At 50.9% G+C, this 15620-nt stretch overlaps 1 protein-coding gene across 5 annotated transcripts; it reads left to right on the plus strand.

Annotated features, from left to right (window-relative positions):
• Positions 1–10910: 10910 nt before the first annotated feature.
• On the plus strand, positions 10911–14795 carry GGT6 (gamma-glutamyltransferase 6). 5 transcript variants are annotated; one of them, XM_004091551.2, is made up of 4 exons: positions 10911–11346; positions 11970–12172; positions 12269–12382; positions 12670–14795. In XM_004091551.2, the coding sequence occupies exons 1-4, from the start codon at positions 11207–11209 to the stop codon at positions 13710–13712; spliced, it is 1500 nt and encodes a 499-aa protein (XP_004091599.1). In that variant the 5' UTR covers positions 10911–11206; the 3' UTR covers positions 13713–14795. The 5 variants fall into 5 exon arrangements, with proteins under 5 accessions (XP_004091599.1, XP_003277899.1, XP_012356809.1 ...); XM_003277851.2 differs by having other exon boundaries at positions 12287–12382; XM_012501355.2 differs by having other exon boundaries at positions 12287–12382; positions 13260–14795.
• The last annotated feature ends 825 nt before the right edge of the window (positions 14796–15620 follow it).

Below are 15620 nucleotides of genomic sequence, written 5' to 3' on the forward strand. Positions count from 1 at the left end.
CTTGGCCGCTGAGGTCTGATGAGCAGCATTTTTTTTTTAATAGGGAACTGACCATATTCATTTGTAGCCTGTTACCCCATAATTCTTCAGGATGTTCAAAGTTGGAGTGACCATATGCCCGTCCCTGTTCCTCTTGACACTCAGTGAGATGAAGCCATCTGAGTAAGTGGAAGTGTGATATTCGCTCCGGGTTATTACGTCAGGAGCCTTAAATCCAGAATACGCTGGATTGAGTCTTTCAGCCCAATAGTTTGCCACCATTGCCAGATTTGGGAGCATCCAAGGAGAGACCTCAAATCATAATGGGGTGGCGCGGGGCTCCTCCATACTCAAAAAAGTTGCTGTGTGTTTTCTGGGCAAGTGTCTTTCCCCTCGAATACAACAATCTTGGTTACAACTGACAGTAGTGCAATAGATCGGTCCGTACACTGATCTAGGAACAACTTGATGGTATAATATGTTGTCATTCACACTCTACCAGCCGCTAGTCTAACCTGGTCGAGTAGTTCTTTTTCCAGGGACTTGAATTCTCCGTTATCAAAGCACAGACAAGTGATCCGACCCACGGTCTCGAATTAAACCAGTTAGTCACCAGCCCTGTGTTGTAACTGAGTGACAGGTTGGCACCATCCCTGTGTGTTGGTCGTTGGAGAGACACCATCAGGGTCTTGAATCATTTTTGAGCCTGGAGACTATTAGCACGCATTTTGTCCCTTGACCCTGCTACTATGTTGCCCACTGGGTCACAACAGTGCCGAGGTACAGATGATATCTCGAAGGATGTGAATTCCAGGTCCTTCCCTTTGAGGATTTCGCCATTCGGTGTTTTGATTTTGTTCTTTCCACTACTGGAGTCGCAAGATACAGCTCCCTGGAGAGTCCTACAGATAAGAGATTCTCACGTTAACACCTCAAACAAAAAGCAGAGAAACACCTAACTTGCTGTGATGGGATGAGGTGTGATCAATGGGTTGGATCGAGCATCGATTTGGGTGCTCTAAATTTTCCACTTCGCCAGTGCCAGGATGTGGTTCATCTACATAGGTTGGGTACTGCCCAAATTTCCCACTTAGCTCAAAGGACTTCCGCCCAGGAAATGATCATGCAGAGGGAGGCCTGGAGCTGTCCCCGGGGTCCTCCATGGTGAACTATAGTGTTGGCTGCGGGAGCAATCGGTTGCTTTGTTGTCTTAATTGTGGTGTCAGTTGCTGGCAATATACACAAAAATTGGTGACTTTTACTTTATGTAAATTATACCTCAGCTGGGCATGGTGGCTCATGCCTGTAATCCCAGCACTTTGGGAGGCTGAGATGGGTGGATCACGAGGTCAGGAGTTCAAGACCAGCCTGGCCAATATGGTGAAACCCCGCCTGTACTAAAAATACAAAAATTAGCTGGGCTTGGTGGCGGGCGCCTGTAGTCCCAGCTACTTGGGAGGCTGAGGCAGGAGAATTGCTTGAACCCGGGAGGCAGAGGTTGCAGTGAGCCGAGATCATGCCACCGCACTCCAGCCTGGGTGACAGAGCAAGACTCCATCTCAAAAAAAAAAAAAAAGTTCCCCAATAGAGAGTCACCTATATACAAAGCCCAAGAAGCTTCTGTACCAGCTCCCGCAATACAAAATCAGATCTTTCCTGCCACTTTCTTCCTCTTCCCCCACCATGTCAACCCTGGGGGTACGAAAGCAGCTAAGTGAGTGAGGAGGAGAATCCCAGGCCGTAGACACACGCAGCCTTTTCCTGTTGCATGCTGTTTGCCCAAAACAGACTGAGAAGGTGCAAGGGAGAAGTTTTTAACTTTAAATGGACTTTTACATTTGGGGGAGGGGCTGTGGGGTATTTTGGGATTTTTTGGCTTATACTTTTTTTTTGCATTTTTTCATCGTGATACAATATACATAACACACAATTTACCATTTTAACCAATTTACATGTATATGAATTATTTCAGTGGCCCCAAATATGCTCGTGCTGTCGCGCAGCCATCTGCAGAAGCTACTCACCATCCCAGATGGAACACCACACACACTAAGCAACAAGTCCCAGCCCGCCTCCCTCAGCCCCTGGCAACCACTGATCTACTCTCCAGCTCCATGAATGGGACCACACTTATTTTTTAATTGCAATTATTGAAATGAAACTATTTTTTGTGAGACAGGGTCTTACTCGGTCTCGCAGGCCGGAATGCAGTGGTGCGATCTCAGCTCACTACGACCTCCGCCTCCCAGGTTCAAGTGATTCTCCTGCCTCAGCCTCCCGAGTAGCTGGGATTACAGGCGCCCGCCACCACGCCTGGCTAATTTTGTATTTTTAGTAGAGACGGGGTTTCACCATGTTGGCCAGGCTGGTCTCAAACTCCTGACCTCAGGCGGTCCACCCGCCTCGGCCTCCCAAAGTGCTGGGATTACAGGTGTGAGCAGCCACTGCGCCTGGCTGAAATGAAACTTTTATAACTTGAAGTGATCCAAAAACTTTTTACCAAAAGAGAGTGTCCCGAAAAGACATGGGCCTGCCCTATATTCCATTCAAAAGAATGGTGATGGACCATCCCCAGAAAACACATTTGAATGGAGATTAGGAGATTAAAATAAAGGCAGACTGTGAGTTCTATCTGTTCAACCTCACAGCTACACAAAGGAGAGCTTTATTTTGCCCACGTGACAAGAAACGTAAAGATCTAGAGTCCAGGGCTGAAACCACCGGTTGAGAGGTCAGTAAGGCCCAGCCTCCGTTTAGCTGCCTGCCGCGCTGTCCTCAGCGCAGCCCTGCTGTCCCCGGGGCCCAGGCCTAGCGGTGGAATTCCAGCAGGAAGAAAGCGAAAGGGCAAAGGCTTTCTGGAGAATTGGGAAAATCATTCCTGTGTTCTGTGGTTCAGAGGAGTGACCTGGTTGACAAAGCCTGCTCTAAAGGATCAAGAAGCGAGAAGTGGCGGGCTCAGTGGCTCATGCCTGTAATCTCAGCACTTTGGGAGGCTGAGGCGGGTGGGTCACCTGAGGTCAGGAGTTCGAGACCAGCCCAGCCAACCTGGTGAAACCCCGTCTGTACTAAAAAATGCAAAAATGAGCTGGTTGTGGTGGCGCATGCCTGTAATCCCAGCTACTCAGCAGGCTGAGGCAGGAGAATTGCTTGAACCCTGGAGGTGGAGGTTGCAGTGAGCTGAGATCATGCCACTGTACTCCAGCCTGGATGACAGAGTAAGACTCCATCTTAAAATAAATACATAAAAAGAATCGAGAAGCAGCATGGCAGAGTCTCTCGATAGGACCAGACCAGCCAATGATTCTAACCTCCAAATCTCCAAATACTGAAGTCACACACACATATGAAAAGGCCTGGGGAGGGCTGGGTGCAGTGGCTCGAACCCAGGCTATTTAATAATTCCCAGTTAGAAAATCTAGGCCGGGCGCGGTGGCTCACACCTGTAATCCTAGCACTTTGGGAGGCCAAGGTGGGCGGATTGCCTGAGCTCAGGAGTTCGAGGCCAGCCTCGGCAACATGGTGAAACCCCATCTCTACTAAAATACAAAAAATAATTAGCTAGCCATGGTAGTCCCAGCTACTTGTGAGGCTAAGGTGGGCGAATCACTTGAACCTGGGAGGGAGAGGTTGCAGTGAGCCTAGATTGCACAACTGCATTCCAGCCTGGGTGACAGAACGAGACTTCATCTCAAAAAAAAAAAAAAAGAAAGAAAAAGAAAAGAAAATCTAGATGCTTTGGGAGGTGGTGGGCAGATTGGTTGAGCCCAGAAGTTTGAGACCAGCCTGGGCAACATAGCGAAACCGCATCTCTATTTAAAAAAAAAAAAAAATTAGCTGGAAGTGGTAGCTCACGCCGGTAGTCCTAACTACTCGGGAGGCTGAGGTGGGAGGATCACGAGACCCCAGGAGGCAGAAGTTGCAGTGAGCTGAGATTGAACCACTGCCCTCCAGCCTGGGAGACAGAGCAAGATACTGTCTCACGAAAAAAAGTGAGAGGTGTGAGGTGGGTTCACACCTGTAATCTTAACACTTTGGAAAGGCAAGGAAGGAGGATCTTTTGAAGCCAGGAGTTTGAGACCAGCCTGGGCAACATAGCAAGACCCCATCTCTACAGAAAATTTAAACATTAGCTGGGCATGGTGGTGCATACCTGTGATCTCAGCTACTCAAAAGGCTGAGGCAGGAGGATCACTTGAGCCTAGGGGATCAAGGCTGCAGTGAGCCATGACTGCACCACTGCACTCCAGCGTGGGTAACAGAGCAAGTCCCTGTCTCAAAAATAAGTACATAAATAAATAAAATTTTAAAGACCTGGGGACAATTCCCGGACTGACTGAGTTTAGGCCCCATGTTTGCCCTTGGCTATATGAGCAGGAGAGACTGAGGAAGGATCTGCTCCCTCGACTTCTGCAGTGGGAGACAGTGGGGGAGGCAGGCACTGTTATTCATCTCTGTCATATAGATGAGCTGTACCTTGAGTCCTATGCTGTTTACTTCTTCACAACAGGACTGCTAGCTCAAAGACCCACGAGAGCTAAACTCAGTTTTTTACACATCCAATTGCTTTAAATTAAATAGCCCAAATAAACGTATTTCTAGCCACTTGGAGCCTGCCTGCTTTATATACCCTGCCAAACTGCACCCAACATCTGCTGGCCATAGAGAGGACAAACCCTGGGGCTCTAAAAGCCCAAGCCAGGGCTGCCCTTGGCAGTTCTTTGACCCGGAGACACCCCTCCTCATCTAGACATGTAAACTCCCTCTCTGATACCCCTCTCCCCAGAAGCTGTCTTGTCTTCTCTTCTTTCTGGATGGTGGCCCTGCATCACTATCCTTAGAAGGACCCCCGCTACGGGGGACTTCCCCTCACAGGTAACCCTGTCCCAGAGCCATCCCAATAAAGCTCATTGCCTGCTACTGCCATCTCGTGGTCATTTTCCTCTAGGTCAGCCCCAAACCCTAGAACTGCTAATGACCTCGGCTTCTCTCCCCAGGATTCGACACACAGTAGCAAGGAATAATTCCCTATTAGAAAATCTGGGCCGGGCACGGTGGCTCACGCCTGTAATCCCAGCACTTTGGGAGGCCGAGGTGGGCGGATCACCTGAGGTCGGGAGTTTGAGACCAGGCTGACCAACATGGAGAAACGCCGTGTCTACTAAAAAAATACAAAATTAGCCGGGCATGGTGGTGCATGCCTGTAATCCCAGCTATTTGGGAGAGGAAAACTCTGTCTCAAAAAAAAAAAAAAAAAAAAAAAGAAAGAAAGAAAGAAAGAAAAGAAAATCTGGGCCGGGCGTGGTGGCTCACATCTGTAATCCCAGCACTTTGGGAGGCCAAGGTGGGCAGATCACCTGAGGTTGGGAGTTCAAGACCAGCGTGACCAACATGGAGAAACCCTGTCTGTACTAAAAAAAAATACAAAAATTAGCCAGGCATGGTGGTGCATGCCTGCAATCCCAGCTACTTGGGAGGCTGAGGCAGGAGAATCGCTTGAACCTAGGAGACAGAGATTGCAGTGAGCTGAGATCGCGCCACTGCACACAGAGCGAGACTCTGTCTCAAAAAAGAAAAAGAAAAAGAAAATCTGGATGCTATTAGGGAGAAGAATGGAGGGTAGGCAGCCAGGAACCTGGTTGTGGTGGCACACAGGTAATGTCTAAGATAAATAAGACTCTCGGCACAAGACAAAGGCTGGGGCCCAAAGGCAACTAGAATACTTTTGACAAGAGGTAAAAGCAGTGAATAAAGAAGTAGGTGCTACCAGGAAAGAGACACCACAAGTGCCTCATAATTCATCCCTTCTGCTTTCGAAATATTAAGAAAAAAAAATTGACAAAGCAATGGCCTCCTGCTGGAATTGAACCTCCTTAGTCTGAGTCTCCTTAGTCCAGGTCTAAGACACACTCTTCCTGAGAGCCAACAGGTCAGGAAAGCACAAATGCCCTCTTTACCTTTGCAGAGACTTTGAGCCAGCGTCCAACGTGATCCAGGTGACCCAACGTGATCCGGCGCTGCTTCTGCCTCCCTGTTCCCACTTCAAACTGCAGGTGCTGTTTGCTGCCCTCTAGGGACTCCTAGAAGTATATGCATCAGTCAGTGTTATTAATTGTAAACAAAAGACACACTTCTGCCTGAGTTAAATAGAAAATAAATTTATGAAAAATCTATGGGCACAGAAAGCGGATGGGGGGTAGAGCTGTTGGAGAGCTAGCTCAGAGGCTATGCGGCCAAGACCAATGCTCAAAATCACATTGCAGAAATGTCTGGGGAAGGCACCACTGTCTCTACCTCATCTGAGCACCAGCTGCCAGGGTTTATATCCCTGACACTGACCATTAGATACTGTGTTGCCACAACTCTGAGGCAAGATTGTAAAGGTGCACTGCTGTCCCTACCAGGTAAAAACAAATGACTTCTGGATTATCTGGTTGTTGGGATAAAGAACAAAGCATTTGGCTGGGCGCAGTGGCTTATGCCTGTAATCCCAGCACTTTGGGAGGCCGAGGCAAGCAGATCACCTGAGGTCAGGAGTTCGAGACCAACCTGGTCAACATGGTAAAGCCCCGTCTCTACTAAAAATACAAAAATTACCCAGGCATGGTGGCACATGCATGTAATCCCAGCTACTCAGGAGGCTGAGACAGGAGAATCGCTTGAACCTGGGAGGCAGGGGTTGCAGTGAGCTGAGATTGTGTCACTGTGCTCCAGCCTGGGTGACAGAGACTAACTCCATCTCAAAAAAAAAAAAAAGAAAGCATTTTCCAGGAGCTATGTTGATTTTCCCCATAAAGAAACACCTAGAGGCTGGGCATGGTGGCTCACGCCTGTAATCCCAACACTTTGGGAGGCCGAGGTGGGTGGATCACCTGAGGTCAGGAGTTCAAGACCAGCCTGGCCAACGTGGTGAAACCTTGTCTATACTAAAAATGCAAAAATTAGCTGGGTGTGGTGGTGGGCACCTGTAATCCCAGCTACTCGGGAGGCTGAGGTAGGAGAATTGCTTGAACCCAGGAGATGGAGGTTGCAGTGAGCCGAGATTGCACCACTGCACTCCAGCCTGGGCAACAGAGCAGGACTCTGTCTCAAAAAAAAAAAAAAAGAAAGAAAAAAAGAAAAAAAAGAAACACCTAGAACAGCAGCTACAATTTGAGTGACTTTTTTTTTAAACTATATCTACTGTTATTTTCCAAGGCCCATCTGTCTTCTGCCTTGTACAAGCCCCTAAATTAAACTGAAGTATGATAGGAATCACTATCTTTTTTTTTCGAGACGGAGTTTCCCTCTTGTTCCCTCTGGAACCCAGGAGGTAGAGGTTGCAGTGAGCCGAGATCGCACCACTGCACTCCAGCCTGGGCAAGAGAGCAAGACTCCATCTCCAAAAAAAAAAAAAAAAAAAAAAAAGAATGAGGATTTGCCATTTACTAGGGTAACTGTAAACTCAGGAAATGGGAATACCCATGTCTTTCAGGGACTATTGGATGCTGGCTCTGAGTTAAGAATTTCTGAATGCCATTGTATTGCAACTGGAATCACCTGGAATAATTTTTTAACAGTACTTTAACAATATTCTGGTATTTTGGTCATATTGCACAGAGAGATACCTTGCAAAGAAAAGCCACTTCTATCCCCACCCCCAACCCTGCCACATACGCATTCTTCATTGTCTCCATTCTATAATTAGAGTCAAATCCCAGCATCTCCAAGAAGGCCAATTATAAAGTCAACCTGGGGAAAGGCTTACACACACGTGGGGTCCATACTCTTCCTTGTTCCTCATCTCAGGGGTCCCTTCTTGGTTAGAAGGAACAGTCAGAGGCCAGGTGTGGTGGCTCAAGCCTGCAATCCCAGCACTTTGGCAGGCCAAGGCAGAGAGATCAATCTGAGGCCAGGAGTTTGAGACCAGCATGGTCAACATGGTGAAACCCTGTCTCTATTAAAAATACAAAAATTAGCCAGGTGTGGTGGTGGACGCCTGTAATCCCAACTACTTGGGAGGCTGAGGCAGGAGAATCGCTTGAACCTGGGAAGTGGAGGTTGTCGTGAGCCAAGATTGTGCCATTGCACTCCAGCCTGGGCAACAAGAACGAAACTCCATCTCAAAACAAAACAAAACAAAATCATCGTGACTGAGACTCTGAGAAGCCAAATGAATCAGCTTCTCTTCTTGCAGAGAAGCTGATTCAATTGGCGTGGGAGTAGGAGAAAGAGAGGGACCAGGATATTGGTGTTGGGGGGGGGGGTCCAATTGCTACAGGTGATTTCAATTGCAGAAATCACTAGCTAAAGCAGTGGTTCTCAACCTTGCCTGCACATTGAAAACACGTGGGAAGCTTCAAAAACGGATGAAGCTACAATCTAGAGATCCTGATTTCATTGTTTAACTGGTCTGCATAGGTATTAGAATTTTTCAGAGCTTGCCAGATAATTGTAATGTGTATCTAAGGTTGAGAACCATTAGGATAAGGGGACGAATGAAGAAATGAATGAAGAAATTAATGAATCTACAGACTTCAAGCCACCTTTTGCGTGTGTGTGTATGTGTGCATGGACATGCGAGTGTAGATTGTCCGTAATAATCACTGGGGAGACTGAGGCTCACAGAGCAGAGAGAAAGGAATGCATGCTTTTGGGGGGACTGCTCTGTACTAAGCACTGGTCTAGAGGCTTTAAATATATTTTCTTGTGTAATCCTCAAAACAACCCTAGGAGGATATTGTTATCCTCATTTTACAGAAGTGGAGTCAAGACTCCCAAAGGTTAAATGTCTCACCTGCAGTCATATATTCAGTTATTAGCAGACACGGGACTAGACCCATTGCCAACCCCCACCCCTACTCTGAGCCCTAAAGTGACTGACTCCATCTGCGCCTGGAGCTACTTTGGCCTGAGCACGTTTATCCCCAGAACCCATCTGCATCTAATTGGAGCTTGGCTAATAGGTCCAGAGCTGCAGGAATGAGAAAGGAATGAGAGGTTCTGGGAACTAGGAAATGTTCCCAGAACCCAACCAGTGGAGGTCTTGTCCCAAAGAGCTTGTCAGGACCCAGCTCTAAGAGCAGAGGAATGTTGGCTGGGCAGGGTAGGGGCCGAAAATAATTCTGCCTGCTGGACAAAAGGAACAATGCTAGGAGCCCAAAGGCCAGGCTGAGGCTTGGGCAGGAGATGGGGGCAGCACAGAGCCCTAAGGCTCTCAGATGCCTTTTCTCAGGAAGGAAGGACGGACCTTCATTCTGAGATTCTAACCTTCTTACACCGTGTTAACAGAAAGTGAAACCAAATTATTTTATGACACAAATGTCATAAAATCATGGAATGTCATAAAATCATAAAAATGGTCATTTTGATTCCCATCTCCCCACCATTGGCAAAATTAGAAGGTAGCAACCCAAGGCTGCTCTATTTGGTTGGTTGGTTGGTTTTTTATTGGCCCAAGAAAAAAAAAAGGAAACCAAAGGTTTCTCTGGGGAATTAGTGACAGCAACCAGCTAAGGGAAGAAACAGGAGAGAAAGAAGTGAAGACAGCAGGTGTACACTTTTTTTTTTTTAGACTGAAGGTGTGGTTCCAGGACTGGGGCCATTAGGAAAGCACATTCTAGACCCTACACCTGAAGCCAGACTTTCTGGGAGGGGAGCCTAGCGATCTGATTTAACAAGCTCCTCAGGTGATCGTGATGCACACCAACCTTAAAGAACCCGTGTACTTGCTCGTGAAGAGGCCGTGAGAAAGGGAAGCAGCTGGAGAGCCAGATGGGATGATGGATGATTCAAAGGATGATTTTTATGGTTGTTGTTTTAATGTAGAAAATACCTGAGATTTTTCATTTTTACTTTTTTATTGAAAGACAATATTCATATAGAAAAGTACATGTCATCACTGCCCAACTTGATGCATTTTCACACCCAGGGCACTCGTGTCACCAACACTCAGATTAAGAAAGAACATCTCGGCTGGGCGCAGTGGCTCACACCTGTAATCCTAGTACTTTGGGAGGCTGAGGCGGGCGGATCACCTGAGGTCAAGAGTTCAAGACCAGCCTGGCCAACATGGTGAAACCCTGTCACTACTAAAAATACAAAAAATTAGCCAGGCGTGGTGGTGTGTGCCTGTAATCCCAGCTACTCAGGAGGCTGAGGCAGAAGGATTGCTTGAACCCAGGAGGTGGAAGTTGCAGTGAGCTGAGATTGCACCATTGCACTCCAGCCTGGGCAACAAGAACGAAAATTCGGTCAAGAAAGAAAGAAGAGAAGAGAAAGGAGAGAAAGGAAAGGAAAGAAAGGACATCTCCAGCATTCCAGAAGCCCCCTGGTCCCTCCTCCAGTCACTATCTGACTTCTAAAGGCAGACTGTTGTTGCCTGTTTGTGTACTTTGTGTAAATGAAAGCATATAGCGTGTGCTGTCTCCTGCCTGGCTGCTTTCCCTCGTCCTTATGCTTTTCAGACCTGTGTATATTATTGCATATAATTGTAGATCACTCATTCTCATTGCTGCAGAGTGGTCCATTGTGACTTACATCACTCATTCTAGCGATAATGGATGTTTGAGCACTTTCCAATTTGGGGCCGTTACAAACAGCACTGTTTTGCAACAGTTCCTTGATGGGAATCCCAGAATGAACTTAGAAATGTTGGTTTCCAGGCTGTGGTGCTACCTTCTGGACAAGAGTCGCAAAACACGCACAGGGAGTTATGAACCAAGTTGCTCCCCAAAGAAACCCAGACCCAGAGTGGCTACAGGCTGAGCCTTGGCCCCGGCCAGAGACCAGACACCCCTACGCCAGAACCTAGTCACGTGCCAACTCAAGCACGTAGGAGCTCTGACCCAAGCCACCGTGTAACCGTAGCTCTAATTCAAGTCCACAGTCCCTAGAGTCCTGGGTAGGATCCATGGGCTACATCCCCCAAGGGGAGGAGCCCAGCAGGTGTCTGGGTATCAAGGTTGTGGCATTAAGGCTGAACTCCTCCTCGACCTCACTGAGCTGTGGCCCCTTACAGGCAGTCACACCGGGAACCCTGTCGCGAGAGCTCCTCGGGCCTTGGGTCCTAATGGGGCAGGCTCACATGCAGCCTCCTTGGCCCCGTGCCCTGCCCAGACCTGTTCTGGATTCCACCCCCACCCTTCCCCAAGGTCGCTGCCACCTCCCACCTGCCAGGCTTGGGCAGGGCCTCTGAAACACAGCCGGGAAGGCTGGCAGGCAGGAGGGCTGGGGCGAGCACTGGGGGGCCATGGAGCTGGCAGCAGAGCCCGTGGTCTATCAGAAGCTGCTTCCCTGGGAGCCAAGCTTGGAGTCGGAGGAGGAAGTGGAGGAGGAGGAGACACCGGAGGCTCTGGTTCCAAACCCCTGGAGGCACCAGGACTCTTCCAGGTAAGTAAGGGAGGGATCTGGGCACCAGGCTCCCCAGGCTTGAGGTTGGCAAGTCCCTCTCTCTGGAGCCCCTCGGGGGGACCAGGCAACTCTCCACTGGGTTTAGCTCCAGGCACTGTATGATCGATTTGGGGGAAAATCTAGGCTGTAGCCCTAGACTTGGCCTGACCCAATCAAAAGTCTGTGCATCTGGAGGGACATTTGTACCAAGCCGGCCTCTGTCCCATCTGCTGCTTTGTCAAAGGTCCCCAGCTCCCAAGTCCTGGTGCAGGAGGCACCTGCTGGGCAGGTTGGGGCCTGGCTACGCCTGGCTGGGCCTGCTCCCCAGCCCCTTCTCTCCTGCCTGCCACACCCCACTGGGCCTCCCTCCCACCTGATTGGACTCTGCCCCTCCAATCTCCCCTCCAGGGACTCCCTCCCTAGCTAGGCTCAGTTTCCCCAAGTGCTTTCCCATCTCCATGTCTTTGCCCAAGCTGTGCCCGCTGCCAAGAAGCCCATTCTCCTTGGCTGACTTGTGCTCCTCTTGCTAAATCAAACCTTTTGGGAAACATTCCCTGGGGTCTCTTGGGGTCCTTGGGCATCCCTCTGTCCCAGCCCTGGCTCAGGACGCGCCCCCTCTGCAGGAACAAGGCTGGCGGGCTGCCCGGAACCTGGGCCCGTGTAGTGGCAGCCCTGCTGCTGCTGGCTGTTGGCTGCTCCCTGGCTGTGAGGCAGCTCCAGAATCAGGGCAGCCCGACAGGAAGCTTGGGCTCTGTGGCCCCTCCACCCGGCGGACACTCCCACAGCCCTGGCGTATACCACCATGGTGCCATCATCAGCCCTGCAGGTCAGTCAGTGCTGGGGGCGGCCTGGGGGAGGGGAGGGTCGGGGTCACCGGCCCAGCCCCCCTCCTTGCTGCATGACAGTGCCTTCCTTGCTGCAGCCACATGCTCCCACCTAGGCCGAGAGCTGCTTGTTGCCGGGGGCAACGTCGTGGATGCTGGAGTTGGAGCCGCATTGTGCCTGGCAGTGGTGCATCCTCATGCCACAGGGCTAGGTCAGTGACCCCTGACCCCAGACTGCGATCCCAACCCACAGCCTGATCAGTGACCCCGGAACTTAGGGAGTCAGTAGCCCTGACCTCAAGGCTGCTAAGCGAGCAGGACTTAGGGTTTGGGTGGCAGTCCCAACCCCAGGCTATGACCCTTGAGCCCAGTTCTGTGGAACCTTGACCTCGGGCCTGGTCAGTAACTCCTGATCCCAGGCTCAGTCAAGGGATCTTGACTGAAACAAGTCAGTGACCCTTGACCTGCGGCTGCTGAGTGACCCCTCTGTCTCCTGCAGGTGCCATGTTTTGGGGCCTCTTCCATGATAGCTCCTCAGGCAATTCCACGGCCCTGACATCAGGCCCAGCACAGACCCTGGCCCCCGGCCTGGGGCTGCCCGCGGCTCTGCCCACCCTGCACCTGCTGCATGCACGCTTCGGCCGCCTGCCCTGGCCACGCCTGCTAGTGGGCCCCACCATGCTGGCTCAGGAGGGCTTCCTGGTGGACACACCCCTGGCAAGGGCTCTGGCGGCTCGGGGCGCCGAAGGTCTCTGTCCACTACTTTGCCATGCTGATGGGACACCCCTGGGCGCTGGGGCCCGAGCCACCAACCCACAACTGGCAGCTGTGCTTCGCAGGGCAGCCCTTGCTCCCACCTCAGACCTTGCTGGGGATGCTCTACTGAGTCTGCTGGCGGGAGACCTGGGGGTGGAGGTGCCCTCGGCTGGGCCCAGGCCCACTTTGGAACCAGCACAGCAGCTACCTGTGCCCCAGGGCATCCTGTTCACCACCCCCAGTCCCTCAGCTGGCCCAGAACTGCTGGCACTGTTGGAGGCAGCCCTGCGCTCCGGGGCGCCCATCCTTGACCCCTGCCCACCATTCCCGCAGACTGCTGTGAGCCCCCAGAGCAGTGCCCTGGCCGCCGTGGACAGCAGCGGCTCTGTGCTCCTTCTCACCTCCTCTCTCAACTGCTCCTTTGGCTCTGCACACCTGTCCCCAAGCACTGGGGTTCTGCTCAGCAGCCTGGTGGCCAAGTCTACCACTAGTGCCTGGGCCTGCCCCCTCATCCTCCGTGGCAGCCTGGATGACACAGAGGCTGATGTGTTGGGGCTTGTGGCTTCAGGGACCCCTGATGTGGCCAGGGCCATGACTCACACCATACTCAGCCATCTGGTGGCAGGGCCCCCAACCCAGGCCCAGCACCAGCACCAGGGTCAGCAAGAACCAACAGAGCATCCCAGCACTTGTGGCCAAGGGACTCTGCTCCAGGTGGCAGCCCACGCAGAGCACGCCCATGTCTCCAGCGTCCCCCATGGCTGCTGCCCCTTCCAGGGGTTCTAACAGGATGGGGGTGGGTCTGGCAGAAGGCAGTTATCTGAAGCATAGGGGCAGGAACAGAGCAGACACAGCAGCAATGGAGTGTGCACCTGCAGGGTGTGGTGGCTCACACCTGTAATCTCAGCACTTTGGGTGGTCAAGGCAGGAAGATACCTTGAGGCCAGGAGTTTGACACCAGCCTAGACAACAAAGCAAGATCTCGTCTGAACTGAAAATTTGCCAGGGGCGGTGGCACATGCCTGTTGTCCCAGCTGCTTGGGAGGCTGAGGCGGGAAGCTCGCTGGAGCTCAGGAGTTCAAGGCTGCAGAGAGCTAGGATCACACCACTGTACTCCAGCCTGGACAACAGAGTGAGACCCTGTCTTTAAAATAATAATAATAATAATAATAATAATAATAGCTGGATGTGGTGGCTCATGCCTGTAATGCCAGTACTTTGGGAGGCCAAGGCAGGTGGATCACCTGAGGCTAGGACTTCAAGACCAGTTTGGGCAACATGGCGAAACCCCGTCTCTACTAAAAATACAAAAAAATTAGCTGGGCATGGTGGCGGGCACCTGTAATCCCAGCTACTCGGGAGGCTGAGGCAGGAGAATCACTTGAACCCAGGAGGTGGAGGTTGCAGTGAGCCCAGATCTCACCATTGCAACCCCACCTGAGTAACAAGAGGGAAACCCTGTCTAAAAAAAAAAAAAAAAAAGTGTGTATCTATTATGTGCTCACTGCTGGCTCAGACCCCAACCTCTGACCTTTTCAGTTACCTAGACTGGAGTTCTGGCATCCAGAGCTAACACAATCATTCTCCAGATCACCCACACTGGATGGAATCTCTGGCTGTTTTATCAGCTAAGAACATCAGGGTAATAAGGAAAAAGCAATAGGGTCTGGGGCTAGCACTGAGTTCAGATCCAGCTTTGAGGACAGTGGAAAGAGTGCAGAGCCTCTGCCTAGGCCCTGGCCCCATGAAGCAGGACAGGCAGAGCCCAGGGTACTGTTGGCATCTCTGTCCTTCCTTTCAGGACACCCCTTACCTATCTTCCTCAACCGGACTTGGTACAAAATAAAGATCAAGTCTCCCAGAAACCAAGCACCATTCCTGCTTCTTGGTTAATTTTCCATCAGCTTTTGAAGCAACTGGAGTCAGGGCTCCCCTGATGGGCAACACAGGTGACCAACAGCCAGAGAGGGGAGAGCCTGGGTTGGTATCTTTCAGCTTCCCCCAGCTCCCCTCACCTCCTGCCTCCTGGGGCACCAGATGTGCAAGGTGAATGTTTTCATTTCACTTTCTAGAACAGACAGCAAAGCAGGGAAGCGGTTGAGAGGGTGAGAAGGTGCCCCAGGGGCTTGGGTACAAAGGAGTTGGCGTTGAGCGTGTGGAAATTCAAGGTGAAGGTTAGCCCTGACCTCCCCCAAGGGTTAGGTCCTCTCTGGACCACAGCCCTCTATAAACAGCTTCTCAAACCAAGAAGCGAGGGTGACCAGTAGCAGTTCCCCTCCAAAGCTTAGGATTCGTCCCCTTAGATCCTTGCAGGAGTACGGGGGAGGGAGGCCCTTCTTGTCACTCAGCTCTCACCCCAAATGCCAGTTCCTCACAGAGGCCTTCCCTGACCAGCCCCTCAAGTCATTACTGTAGACCCTATTGAATAGTAATTAGCCGTGTTTTTAACGGGTGATGTATTCACGTTCCAGCATTTAAAAGGCTCCTTCTGCCCCTTGCATTCCTAATTCTCTTTATAATTATGATCTTTTTTAATGCATTTGGCTCCATTTGGCTCCGTGTTCCTCCACGAGAGCAGCAGCTTTGTTCCAATCGCCTAGCACGGCACACCAGCAGGAGCCCAATAACTGTTGAATGGCTCAATGTTCTGAGCGCAGGGGCCGCTCTGGGACGAGGTGGATCGAAGTGCTACAC

The sequence above is a fragment of the Nomascus leucogenys genome, chromosome 19 (assembly GCF_006542625.1).
Source record: "Nomascus leucogenys isolate Asia chromosome 19, Asia_NLE_v1, whole genome shotgun sequence".
NCBI lineage: Eukaryota > Metazoa > Chordata > Mammalia > Primates > Hylobatidae > Nomascus > Nomascus leucogenys.

What these genes read in the sequence shown, in the direction of transcription:
- GGT6 (XM_004091551.2), top strand. Translation starts at nt 11,207, where the DNA reads ATGGAGCTGGCAGCAGAGCCCGTGGTCTATCAGAAGCTGCTTCCCTGG. An exon ending in AGGCACCAGGACTCTTCCAG is followed by an intron (nt 11,347 to 11,969) that starts GTAAGTAAGGGA and finishes CCCCCTCTGCAG; the next exon opens with GAACAAGGCTGGCGGGCTGC. An exon ending in TCCTCATGCCACAGGGCTAG is followed by an intron (nt 12,383 to 12,669) that starts GTCAGTGACCCC and finishes TGTCTCCTGCAG; the next exon opens with GTGCCATGTTTTGGGGCCTC.